At 41.3% G+C, this 11,574-nt stretch overlaps 3 protein-coding genes across 4 annotated transcripts; 1 reads left to right on the forward strand and 2 right to left on the reverse strand.

Annotated features, from left to right (window-relative positions):
- Positions 1 to 143: 143 nt before the first annotated feature.
- Positions 144 to 6,777, reverse strand: bicdl2 (BICD family like cargo adaptor 2). Its single transcript, XM_023288503.3, has 10 exons — positions 6,664 to 6,777; positions 5,526 to 6,049; positions 4,519 to 4,734; positions 4,273 to 4,389; positions 2,207 to 2,353; positions 1,889 to 2,035; positions 1,582 to 1,656; positions 850 to 932; positions 628 to 742; positions 144 to 525 (listed from the first exon to the last, which is right to left on the reverse strand). Exons 2-10 carry the CDS (start codon positions 5,769 to 5,771, stop codon positions 355 to 357), a joined length of 1,317 nt encoding a protein of 438 aa, XP_023144271.1. The 5' UTR covers positions 5,772 to 6,049; positions 6,664 to 6,777; the 3' UTR covers positions 144 to 354.
- A 71-nt stretch (positions 6,778 to 6,848) lies between these two features.
- Positions 6,849 to 8,370, forward strand: mia (MIA SH3 domain containing). Of its 2 annotated transcripts, XM_023288505.3 has the most exons (5): positions 6,849 to 7,005; positions 7,310 to 7,396; positions 7,571 to 7,704; positions 7,831 to 7,941; positions 8,024 to 8,370. In XM_023288505.3, exons 2-5 carry the CDS (start codon positions 7,348 to 7,350, stop codon positions 8,045 to 8,047), a joined length of 318 nt encoding a protein of 105 aa, XP_023144273.1. In that variant the 5' UTR covers positions 6,849 to 7,005; positions 7,310 to 7,347; the 3' UTR covers positions 8,048 to 8,370. The 2 variants fall into 2 exon arrangements, with proteins under 2 accessions (XP_023144273.1, XP_023144272.1); XM_023288504.3 differs by lacking the exon at positions 6,849 to 7,005 and having other exon boundaries at positions 7,123 to 7,396.
- Positions 8,371 to 8,785: 415 nt separating this feature from the next.
- On the reverse strand, positions 8,786 to 10,849 carry LOC111580654 (alpha-crystallin B chain-like). The gene is made up of 3 exons (XM_023288500.3): positions 10,532 to 10,849; positions 10,070 to 10,192; positions 8,786 to 9,975 (listed from the first exon to the last, which is right to left on the reverse strand). Exons 1-3 carry the CDS (start codon positions 10,709 to 10,711, stop codon positions 9,790 to 9,792), a joined length of 489 nt encoding a protein of 162 aa, XP_023144268.1. The 5' UTR covers positions 10,712 to 10,849; the 3' UTR covers positions 8,786 to 9,789.
- Between the last annotated feature and the right edge of the window lie 725 nt (positions 10,850 to 11,574).

Raw genomic sequence — 11,574 nt, forward strand, 5'->3', positions numbered from 1 at the left:
CATTTTCCATCTTCACTCTTATTTCCTAGCAGATCCATAAACTCCATATGCAGTTACACAGCGCCCTTAAAATTTAAAATTCTGGCCACACTATGTCTAATCTTACCATCACAGAGACCACAAAAATACAGTAAAAATGCTCCTTTAAGATAGAGACTTGATTTTTTTTTATTACAAACTCTGAAATTACTAATATACTACACATACATATATACAAATATGTTCAAAAATGAGGTCTGTAAACATTTCAGTTGTTGATTCTGATATCACATTATAGTGTCCAACAAAAGCTTAAAGTGGCAAAGGTAAAGGCTGATATGTATGTGACATGTAAACTGCTGCTGCTTTCCAGTGTTATTTGTCTCTGAAAAGAGATGAGAAGAATCCTTTCCCTCCTTCTCCCTTCACTCTCAGAGACTTGCTTCTGTGGAGTCCTCCAGTGTTGTCCTTCTCTCGCTGGACCTCCTTCTTTCTCTCCTCCTCTCTTTGCTGCACCTGCTGATTGATCACCAACCGCATGTCCTCCTGCAGGAAGATAAAAGGTTCAGACGCAGAAAGAAAAATCGACCAGCGCGCTATACTTTTCATGTTTGCTGTCAAAAGCCGGAATTCCAAATTTGATCTCACCTGCCATGCATCCAGCTCCTGAGAAAGCGCTACTTTGTGTTGGATGGTGTTGAGAAGCTGCTGAGTCAGTGTTTCTTTCTCCTGACGCACCGTGGCCAGTTCACTCTCCAGGGAGCTGGATATTCATATTACATTAGCATATTATATTTAGCCGTGGGTTTTGGTAATAAATATTTGATAATGTAAACTCAAATCGACAAATATTTTGTTGTGTTGCCTCACCTGTAGCTTGGCTTGTCAGGACTGCTTCTAAAAGGCTTGAGTTCTTCCCTCAGAGACTCCAGTTTTTCTCGTTGAGACTGCAGCTGCAAAGTGAGCAAAATGTGTTAATTTAAGGAAATGTTTTTATTCTCAACACCAGCTGTTGAGTCATAGATTTACATTGAAAATTTACTTAAGTTTAAACATTAAGGTTAAGGCCCTTTAGTGTGATTTATGAAGTCATTTAATTGTTTGAAACACTAGAAAAATGTATTCAAATTTGTATGGTTAATCACTAATGGTGTTTTAAATTGTAAAGAGTTACCTGACTAATTTACACACTGTAATGATCATAGCCTTGTATATCGGACCATTACTGGCTTCCAAAGTGGTTGTGGTGTTACAAAATCGTGCTCTGCTTAAAAGTTGTTTTAAGGTGATAAAACGGAAAATGTTTATCTTCAGCTGCCTTCTAATATAGAAACCTGCACATATATAGTGCTTTTGGACTTCAAAATCCAAATAAAGCTTCATAATTTTATAATTATTTTTGAAAAACATACAGTCCTTTGTCTTAAATTAATGTTTCTTTGCCTATTTATGCAAGAGAGATCAGCAAATACATCTTTTTAAATTCCTATACTAGCAAAAACCTTTCATTTCAGGTATTCTTGACTTCTTAAAATGAATAAAAGTTTAAAAACAAAAAACAAAAAACACTTTGCTTTGAAAAGTGTGTGTAGTTTGACAGACCTCCTCTTTCAGTGCTTGTATTTCTTCATCCCTTGCTTGCAGGACTGTGGAGTGAGCTAGAAGGGCCTCTTTAGCCTGGTGAACAGGAGAGATTTTCACCACAACACAACAGGTAGAAAGGTCAGAGAGGTCAGAACACTTTATTACAAGGTGGAAAAGAGCTTGTCAATTTTAACGACAAGTTCGAATCAGCATCTATTGAAAGCAGGATGTCAGTACAGGGTCAGAATTAGTGCACAGTAGCTGAGTTAGCGCTGTCGGTGCTGTTACTACGGTGTTGTGTATTCCTGTGTGTCTCTGTGGGTACCTGCGATTGCTGAATTTCACTGAGCAGAGACAAAGGTTGTGTGTGTGAACTGTCCAGGACGCCCTCTTCTCCCAGGTTCAAAGCTTTTTGCTGCAGGGAGCGATTCAAGGTGCGCAACTCAAACACCACTCCCTGCTCCTGTTCTATCTACAGGCACAAACACAGACAGATGAAGAGCTTTGAACTAGTCGTGTTAGTGGCTTCTGTTAGCGATGAGTAATAACTGCTGCAGCAGCCATGATTCTGGCCCTGTTCCCTCCAGCTTCATGTGTAAATGCTACAGTTCATCCTAAATGCCACCGTGTCTTTCATCCTCACCTCCGCTTCTTTCTCTCTCACTTTCATCTGGACTTCAGACAGTCTGTCTCTCAGTCCGTCTCTCTCCATGCGGAGTCTTTGGCTGTCCTCCTGTGAAGCTTTCAGCTGTCCCTCCATGTGCGACTGCCGCTCCTGCAAAACTTTGTTCTGTACGGAAATGAGAGAATGATGGGTGAACACAAAATACTGTACACTGTAACAAATTGCTGTAAAAATACAGCATATTTTGTACAGCAATATACCGTTCTTTGTAAATACAGCTGAATACTGTAAATTCATGTGTTTTTAAAGAACAAAATATTAACAGCAAGCTACCATACAATCTTACAGCAGATTACAGTGTTTTTCTGGTTTGGGTTGATTTGAGTGTGACTGTTGCTGCAGTCCGACCGTTACTCGTCTCGGCAAATTTTCCTGCACATCACCACATTTAGCAAACAGCCAACACAAAGAAGTGACGAAATAGGTTTAAAATTTTATGTATCAGTGATTTTACTCATTACTGAGGGAACAACTGAGGAGGACGATTTTCGGCCCGGCTCAGACCTGCAGGGACCACCTGTAGCTGATTCATCCTGCTCCGGTGGTTCACTAAACAAGGTAGCTGTGATTATTAAAAAGTCAGCCTTACTTTTATTTCTGTCAGTCTATTTTATGTTTTATTCTTTGACAGTAACATAAACATAGCCAGTTAGTTACTGCTTGGTGTTAGCCACGAGTCGCTAGCATGAATGCTAATGTTTTCCAGACTGTTAGCTAGCAGCTAGCATGAATGCTAACGTTTCCCACACTGTTAGCTAGCAGCTAGCATGAATGCTAACGTTTTCCAGACTGTTAGCTAGCAGCTAGCTAGCTAGCATGCTCCCCTTTGGCTGCAGAGTGGACACAACTTTGGCTCTTTCTTTTAAACCAGATCAGGAAAATGAATTTCTAAGCAACAGATCCAACTAGGTTAGGTTAGCTATCTCTGTCTTTCGTGTAGTTTTTGATCAACTATACAATGTGATGCTCCACTGATCTGTTATCACATCTCCACATGTACTTGTCTGCATTTGAGCATTTAGGTAATTTCAAGTTTTAAAACAGGTTTGTAGGATGTGTCATGTTGCTTTTCTCTCCACTTAGGAAAGGTAAATTTGGGTGTTATGCAAACGGCTGCAAAAATTAGATTTAAATGTGTACTGAGCTAAATAGCTGTTATAAGTGGAAGCCTCTGTTTTGCTTAATAATTTGAGTTTCCTGTTTATTTTTGTTTGTATGTTTTTTTTGGATGAATGTGACAGAGTTCCATATTATGTTCAAGGGATCTTTGCCTACACACCTAACATATTCTTTCTTTGTCATTTTGTTGTAGGCTCTTTCTTGGTAATCAGCCCTGAGAGGGGAACAAAGGCCAGTCAGGAGGAGGTGATGTCCAAGAGGTCGGGGAAGCTGCTCCAGAAAAAGGCATCTACTGTAAATCCATATGTAGCCTCCCTTATAAAAAGACTGATGGACTCTGAGTGGGACTTCATGGAAACCCACAACACCTCTCCACACAGAACCTCACTTTCACAAAGGAAAAGCCCCGTCTGCAACCAGATGTTCATGTTGTCATTCTAAGGTAACAAGTCTCAGTATTGTGTTGGGTTCAGTATAAAATACTTCAGTTCCAGGTTTGTTCCTTGACTAGGTGTTTATTGAACATGATCAAGAGTTATTAAAGACTGATTCTAAAGGCAGGGGACCTGAAATGTGATATGCAGTTTTTATACAGATTGTTGACAACCTGTTAAACATCATTAATTGGTTTTCTAGATTGAAGAAGACTTGAATTACTTGAAATTTGTTAGTTGCTGAATGTGTTCAATGCAGTAGTTAAATAATTTAAGTGATATATAGGTATCTTTTGTTACAGTTCAGGAAAAATGGAAACCAAACTGGACTTGGACTTGCACAACTAGGCCTAAAAAGCAGCTCTCCTACTGTTGCATTGTATTGAAATTTCATCGGATTTGGGACGTGTTTAGGCACGATAATGAATGATTTGCTTGTGCACAACACTGAGAAGTGGCACGTAAAAATACCTCTGCTTGTATGCTCCCTAATTGTGTGAAGCTGATGTTTCGGCTAAAAGACGATTCTTCCATCTCTTCCCTGAGAGAACGAATCTCAGTCCTCAAGCAGTGCTCCAGTGTGACAGCCTAAATGAGTAAGAGATGAGAAAGATAGTTCATCAGTAGGTGACAAACACAGAACTCCTTAAACCTGCTCATCTGCATTGTTTCTGCTTGCATGACTATGACTTAACAGCACACATGCAGAAAGCCAACCTCTGCTAGTTGCTCCACCAGTCGCTGGTTATGACTGGCTAATTGAGTCATCTGCTCACTCTCATCTTTTCGCCGGTCACGCCCCTGACTGTGATGTTTCTCCAGCTCAATCCTCAAGGCGGCTAAATCCGCAGTCAGCTCCGCCTCTCTCTGTCCAGATGTCAGTTCATTCATCTCCAGCTTCCTCTGAAGAACATGCTTCTCCTGCTGCAAAGCCTGAGACATTAAAAAATACATTAACCGAAATACTATTCATGAATAATTTCATTTTTTTCCTGAATATAAAGCAAAATTAAAACAAATGTAACAAAAGTTTGCTGTCAGCAAGTACTAGATTTTGACTTTTCATAGTAAGAAAACACAGTTGTCACTGTTTATTATATTAAGGATGGCTTCACTCCAGCCCTACATGGCCCACAGTTGCAAGAAAGAAATGCAAGTTTTCTGTCTAGTAGTGCCTGTAACTGGTTTAATGCAGACTAAACCCTTAAAAAATACAAAAACAAGGACAAAACTTCCAAAAAATTTTCTAAAACCAAGTATTGCTAACAGAAGTATTAAAAGGAGGTCAAAATCTACACTCTATCAGGTCTTCGCGATTCATATTGTTCAATATTAAAGCTGTTCTTCATGTAACATGTCACAATGCTCTTTTGTGGAAAAGGACTATGTTGTTCATTTTTGCACTGTGCCAAATACACCTAATTTTACCTAACAGAACAGTACACTTCGTGTTTTTTTTCATATTACATGGTCTTGTTGTCAGCATTTGTTGATTAGCACACTGTAACTATAACTTCCATTATATAAAATGGAATGACTTGAACTGTTACTTACAAGTTTTTCTACATTTAGAGTGCTTACACTGCAGGCTAGAATCATTCAAATGACAATTGCTTTTTTATGTTAAAAAGGTTTTTAGTTTGCCTTTACCTCCCAGCAAACTGTATAATAAGCAGCGCTACAAAATTTGCACAGTTAAGGAAAAACAGCAGCGTAACTCTCACCTCCATCTCTCTCTCCCTCTGCTCCAGAGAGGCTGCCAGCTCCTCATTCTTCTCCAGTAAAGCCTGGCCAAGCTCTGCAGCGAGGATCAGGTCGGTCTCTATCCCTCCTCCGCTGTCAACGCTGCCAGGAGACGATGTGGACGAGGGGAGAGCAAAGGAGAGAGACACAGAGGAGGAAGAGGAGAGAGGGAAGAAGGAGTCCTCCAGGCTGGGTGAGGGAAGACTGTCCTTCCTGGGGGTGAACATCACTGACAGTAGTAGGCTTGTTTAGGAATCAGTCAGACAGCATCATCCCAGCTCTTGGAAGTGAACCACACTCACATAGGTGGCAGGTGCACAGCCATTCACTGTGTTTTTGGCAAGAGAGCAGGAATTCTTTTCCGTCTCTTGATACTCTGGTCCTGAGGGATTTGATGACTCAGTGTTTCAATTTTGTAATCCAAAAAGGGAGTATGTCTCTGTGAAACTTGTTCTTCGCTGTGGTTTTAGTGCTTCCGATGCTTGGGTCACTCAGATCTTCTCTTCTGTGGCCAAGAAAACCATATAATGATTTGTGTGAACATCAGATGAGTTGTTTTCTGGAAATACAATCCAACATGGCCTATAAGGAGGGCTTTTGTCTGACAGGTGCTTTTGTTACTCTGACCGAAATACCAACTCCGCTATTATCATTGTTCTGCTCCCCTCCCTGAATTCCAAAGGCATTGTGCTCCACTATTTATGTAGAAATACAACAATGTCTTGAGCATTTCCAGAATAGTCTCTAAAGTTTTTGCCAAATGATTAAGAAATGAAAACCAGCTGCCAAGTCTTAAATAAGCTTTTTTTCACCTGAACTAAGGTTTATGAAGTTACCATGTATTATTTCCAGTCACCAAACAAATTTTTTTTCTAGAAATTCTGTTTATTTTTACTAAATCTCTTTATAGCTGCTCTATAAAGTCTCAGTCTCCCAAGTCTACCCGGTCAAATCTTACGTCAGCTTCACCATAAAACCATGCTGTATGTTTAAAATGATTTAAAACACAAATAATGACCTCAGCCCTACTCTATAACAACTTGTTTTCTTTTATAAGAACAGACGTGTTCACGCATATTCTACCTGACTTTTAAGGACAGAAAATTAAGCCAGTCTTACCTGACAGTTCCCAGTCAACTCACATCAAACAGACATTGCCTTCCTGTCTGGTAAGTTGTGTTTGAAAGTGTTTGCGCAAGAGAGGCTCAGCTGGTTTCCTTGGCAGTGGAAACATACAGTATGTAAATACAGCCAGTGGCTCCACCTCTTGCTGAGTGAAACAGGTAAAGGGAGCAGACAGAGGCAGGAAAACACTAGGAGACAGAGGAGGAAGGATGGGAACAGTCGACGCTGCTCAGACACCTAGCGGCTGCACAAGGAAGAGAAAAACAGTGATTAACTCTGAGGAATCCACTGCTACAAATGTTCAGCACCCTGCTGTTTGAGCGGGGGTAACACAGGGTGAGACATGGAAAGAGTGCAGCACACAAACAGGGGTCTTGTCTAATTTGGCCCTCTTCCTCCTCCTCCATCCTGTTTACCTGCTTGAAGGGTTTGAAAGGAGCTCTGTGTGTGTTCATTTACGAGGAAGGGGGCAGGGAGGGTAGAAAAGGGAGACTGCTGCCTCTGCACTTCCTTCTCAGAGTCGAGACAAAAAGGAATAAAAAGCTACGCAGTATCTCCACTGAGCATTAAAAGAGACTTTTGCATCAGTAGGTGCGTTCACATTCAGACATGGCTTGCAAACTCTGGCTTGTACTTTCAGTGGGACTTTTGCTGGCAACCTCAGAAGCTGGAAGACAGATGCCTAAACTCTCGGACAAGAAACTCTGTGCCGACTCTGAATGCAGCCGTAAGTATTAAAAGCTTGTGTTTTGCTCAAAGTGCCTCCTTGCTTAGAAGTTGATATGTTCTGATCATATTATACAGCTGTAGTTCAAATGAGAACATACAAATCTAACAAATATTACAAACTGCAAAAGTCCTCCGTTTGATGCCAAACTCACATCGGTCTTCTCCTGCACAGATCCCATTCTGATAGCTCGAGCTCTGCAGGACTACTACCCTGGAGACTGCAGGTTCATCCCCATCAGACAGGGGCAGCTCGTCTATGTTTATGCAATGCTAAAAGACAGAGGGAACCTCTTCTGGGCTGGCAGCGTGAGTACAAATAACATTTATTACATAATAAAATTGCTTTGACATTAGGTCACGCATATGCAACACATCCATCTATAATAAAAAGCTGTGCCACCAGCAAGTTTTATCTGCATCACCTGTTTGCAGGTACAAGACTCCTACTATGGACAGCAGGAAGCTCGTGTTGGCCACTTCCCCAGCAGCGTGGTGGAAGAGACTCACGCTCTCATGCCAGCCAGCACTGAAGTCAAAACTACTGTAAGACACCACACACACATCCACACACGTATACATTAAGTAAGGCCTTTTCTTAATTCGGTCTCTCTTCTTCTTTTTCCAGAAATGGGACTTCTACTGTTACTGATGCTGCCTTTACAAAGACAAAGTCCAACTTTCCTGTCAACCAGTAACTTTCTTGGCTATCATATGAAATCGATATGATGCACATTCTTGACAGTATATATGCATGCACCCGATATTCTGCACTTTAGGGAGATGTGAACAACAGCTCTACGCAGCAATAAATGATTGTAGAATGTATTCAGATTTAATATGCAGAAGACAGAACTGTTACTGCTTCACCCTCTGTATTTCACTTGTCAGTTTTGCTGATTGATAGTTGACATTCTCTGTAATGCTTCTTGCAGCTACCAAAGGTATTAAATAATACATTTAAAAAGAGTAAAACATGTTTTCTGTCTGTCTTTTCTCCACTACAGCAACTGCTTTTTCTTGTTGATTCTATGTTACATGTTTACCAAGCAGTGTCAGCTGCTGAAGTGTAATGTAAAAACAATTAGGTGGAAAATTCAGCTCAAGTTTGCATTGATGGCTTGTGCAATATGCAATAAATCATTTAATTTTCTAAATTTTAGGAAACTGTTAAATATTCATTTCTTAAAGAGGGCATTTTTGTTCAAATTCTAATTTCTTCTAAGCAGTTTGATTTGTCAGCTTCTCTCCAGATGACATGTGTGTTATTAACATGATATCAATATTACATTTTTTATATATCACAGTTATGAGACTCCTAGTTCTGATGTGAAATTCTTCTGAGAAAAGCAACACTGGAGACATAAGAAAAACTCCACACACCTATGAATTTGAGTTTCAACATTTATTCTATTTGTGGTTTTCTGGGGTAACATGCCAGAGGCTTATTGTCAATATAACAGAGCTGTAGTTCCTGCATCTACAGGTACAAATGCACCCACTCTCCCATACGTTCACACACACATACGCACACACACGCACACACACACACACACACACACACACACACACACACACACACACACACACACACACACACACACACACACACTCTCTGTCCTTAGCAGCTCAGAGCTCCCCAGTGGAAAAGGAGCCCAGTGATAAAAGCCGTCTATCTCCTCGTCCACTACTCTCCCTCCTGCTCGTTCGCTCTCTTTCTTCCTCTCAACACGCCTGGTCCCAAGTCCTGTGGTGTCTTTTATATATATATATTTTTAGTAAACAAGCTAAAAATGACCATAGATGCCTCCAGAGAACCTCCTCCTGCTCACACATACAGATATCAGCGCTATTCTAACAGGAAAAAAAAACAACTGGGTACAGTTGGCATCTTACCCACTCACTCAGCACTGTGTACTGTAGATGCAGTTGTATTTAACAATTTTCATCTGTTTAAATCTTCCGATTCCAGTTTGTTTAAACTGTCTAATAGGTAGTGATTCAGTCCATTAACGCTTGCAGTTTTTGTTACGAAAATGCAGGCCCAGAACATAAAAAATCTGATTGCAAGTGTTTAGCAGGAGTAATGAATTCAAAGGGTTCGTCTCACCACAGTTTGTCTATAGAGAACTCATGTATGCTGTTAAAAAGACTCACTAACATGGGCTCAACATTTCAGCCATTAAAGCAGCCCTGTCTTGCAGAGACATCAGAATAATATTGATTTAGGATACTGGTTTATTAGAAGGCACTTTAAAGGCATCTAGACACATATGCCTGACTTATATGTGCACTGAACTGCCAACATAACAGTAACAGGTTAAATATAAAAACAGGCAGCACTTTTGGTTAGTAGCAAAGCGGTGTCTGGGGTGTCAGACTTTGCTCTACTTTTTATTTTTTCTGTGTTCCATCTTCACAGGTAATAGGAATGTTGCGCTCTGGTCCAGGAGCTGACCGAGGTGCAGTGATTGTCAGCACACCATCAGAGGACAGACTGGAATTGACCTCAGCTGCGGACACGCCAGAAGGAAGCCTGTACTTCCTCAGAAACTCTCTTGACACATAGCCATGATCATCCTGAAAACAGAATTCATCGTAGAATATCAGTAAAGTGTCACCAAATCAGTTTTGTTTTAGTATTTTATGCAAATGTCCACAGTCTCTCTCTAACCTGTCTTTCTTCGTGTTTGGCATGTATTGTGATGAACTCGTCGCTAATATTGACACTCAGCTCTTCGGGGGAGAAATGCTTCACATCCAGATAAATGACATAGCGATCCTTCTCTGTGCGCATCTATACAGACAGTAGAGCTGTCAGAAGTACTCAGAAATGCACCAGCTGGGCATAAAACATAGAAAATAGCTTGTTTTTTATCATTTCAGTGCAAGACTCACGTTTGAAAATCACACAAAAAGTTTAGGCATTAGCCAACGATGGTATTCTATGGTGATATTTTTGACTCAGTAATGTAAAATCATACAAAAGCATCTCACAACTTAAAGATGTATGCTCCAATAGCTTGTCACAAGACTGTGTAAACTCCAAGTGGTACTCATTTTTGTACTACTGAAGTGGTATTATGATGGTGTTTCAGTCAGATTATTTTAGGAACACAGTAGAATTGTACTTTACCTCACTGTGTCCATTGTCAGGCCAGTTGAACCAGCGCATGAACGAAGACCGCATCCAGGGGAAGGAAAAGGAGAAGGGCCACATCAGGGGCCAATCGGTGAGAGGTTCTGCCATGGAGAAGTCAGAGAGTCGATGTGGGAAGGCCCGGCGGTACCAGGGGTACTGGATGGGGATATCCATGCTGAGATTCCAGGAGAGATGAAAGACCGACGGGTGTGAGGTGAAGTTGACTCTTGGTGTGATGTGGTTTGAGATGGGTGCTGCTGTGCTCCCCTGCACTGCATTTATAGGCCTTTCCCTCCCATCCCACACATGCTCTGTCTCTCAGACCACCTCCCTTCCATAACCTCCCATGCACACTTGCACAGGGTCTCTGCCAACGGGCTGATTTTTCTGGAACAATGATGTCAACTGTTTATCCCTCCATCGGCCTCATTGTTTCATCTGTCTGACTGCCACTGGTTGTCTCTCTCTCCATGACTCTGTGTCTCTCGCTGTCCTCTCGGTCATGAGGTGACACTGGCTAGGAATACTGCTGATGCCCTCATGCTCATTCCCCAGGAAATGCCCCCGTCTGGTTGGTGTGTGATTTTGTGAGTGTTTGTTTGAGGAATAGCTGCCAGAGCATTAGCCTGCTGTGCTCTGAGTGCCAGAAGCTTTGGGGTTGTGTGTGGAGTGGATGTGTGCTTGAATGGGAACTGATGAGTTTGTATGGGACAGTATTAGGTGACACTATGTGTGTATCATTTTGCTATGAGCTCAGATGTAAAATATGAAGTCCTTGCCAGCGGTTGTGCCAACCATTTTTTCCCCCAGTCTCTGCTTCGTCCTCCCAGTCATGTTGTCTCTGAAGTAGAACAGCACATTTGCAAGCACAGAGATTCTACAGAGACTTTTAAACCATCACACCATCAACTACTTTTTAGTGCTGTCCACTCTTTTCTCAATCAGCCAAGAGCTGGCACTGGGCCAGACTAATGGAGCCAAGTACCATCCAATGAAAGCTGAAGGTTTTATCATCGATAAATTGTGCTGCATGATTG

Source organism: Amphiprion ocellaris, chromosome 14 (genome assembly GCF_022539595.1).
Source record: "Amphiprion ocellaris isolate individual 3 ecotype Okinawa chromosome 14, ASM2253959v1, whole genome shotgun sequence".
Lineage (NCBI taxonomy): Eukaryota > Metazoa > Chordata > Actinopteri > Pomacentridae > Amphiprion > Amphiprion ocellaris.

What these genes read in the sequence shown, in the direction of transcription:
- bicdl2 (XM_023288503.3), bottom strand. Translation starts at nt 5,771, where the DNA reads ATGTTCACCCCCAGGAAGGACAGTCTTCCCTCACCCAGCCTGGAGGAC. An exon ending in TGAGAGAGAAAGAAGCGGAG is followed by an intron (nt 2,036 to 2,206) that starts GTGAGGATGAAA and finishes TTGTGCCTGTAG; the next exon opens with ATAGAACAGGAGCAGGGAGT. An exon ending in AGGAGCTGGATGCATGGCAG is followed by an intron (nt 526 to 627) that starts GTGAGATCAAAT and finishes ATCTTCCTGCAG; the next exon opens with GAGGACATGCGGTTGGTGAT.
- mia (XM_023288504.3), top strand. Translation starts at nt 7,279, where the DNA reads ATGGCTTGCAAACTCTGGCTTGTACTTTCAGTGGGACTTTTGCTGGCA. An exon ending in TGCCGACTCTGAATGCAGCC is followed by an intron (nt 7,397 to 7,570) that starts GTAAGTATTAAA and finishes TCTCCTGCACAG; the next exon opens with ATCCCATTCTGATAGCTCGA. An exon ending in ACCTCTTCTGGGCTGGCAGC is followed by an intron (nt 7,705 to 7,830) that starts GTGAGTACAAAT and finishes ACCTGTTTGCAG; the next exon opens with GTACAAGACTCCTACTATGG.
- LOC111580654 (XM_023288500.3), bottom strand. Translation starts at nt 10,711, where the DNA reads ATGGATATCCCCATCCAGTACCCCTGGTACCGCCGGGCCTTCCCACAT. An exon ending in CTGACAATGGACACAGTGAG is followed by an intron (nt 10,193 to 10,531) that starts GTAAAGTACAAT and finishes CTGTCTGTATAG; the next exon opens with ATGCGCACAGAGAAGGATCG. An exon ending in CCAAACACGAAGAAAGACAG is followed by an intron (nt 9,976 to 10,069) that starts GTTAGAGAGAGA and finishes TTCTGTTTTCAG; the next exon opens with GATGATCATGGCTATGTGTC.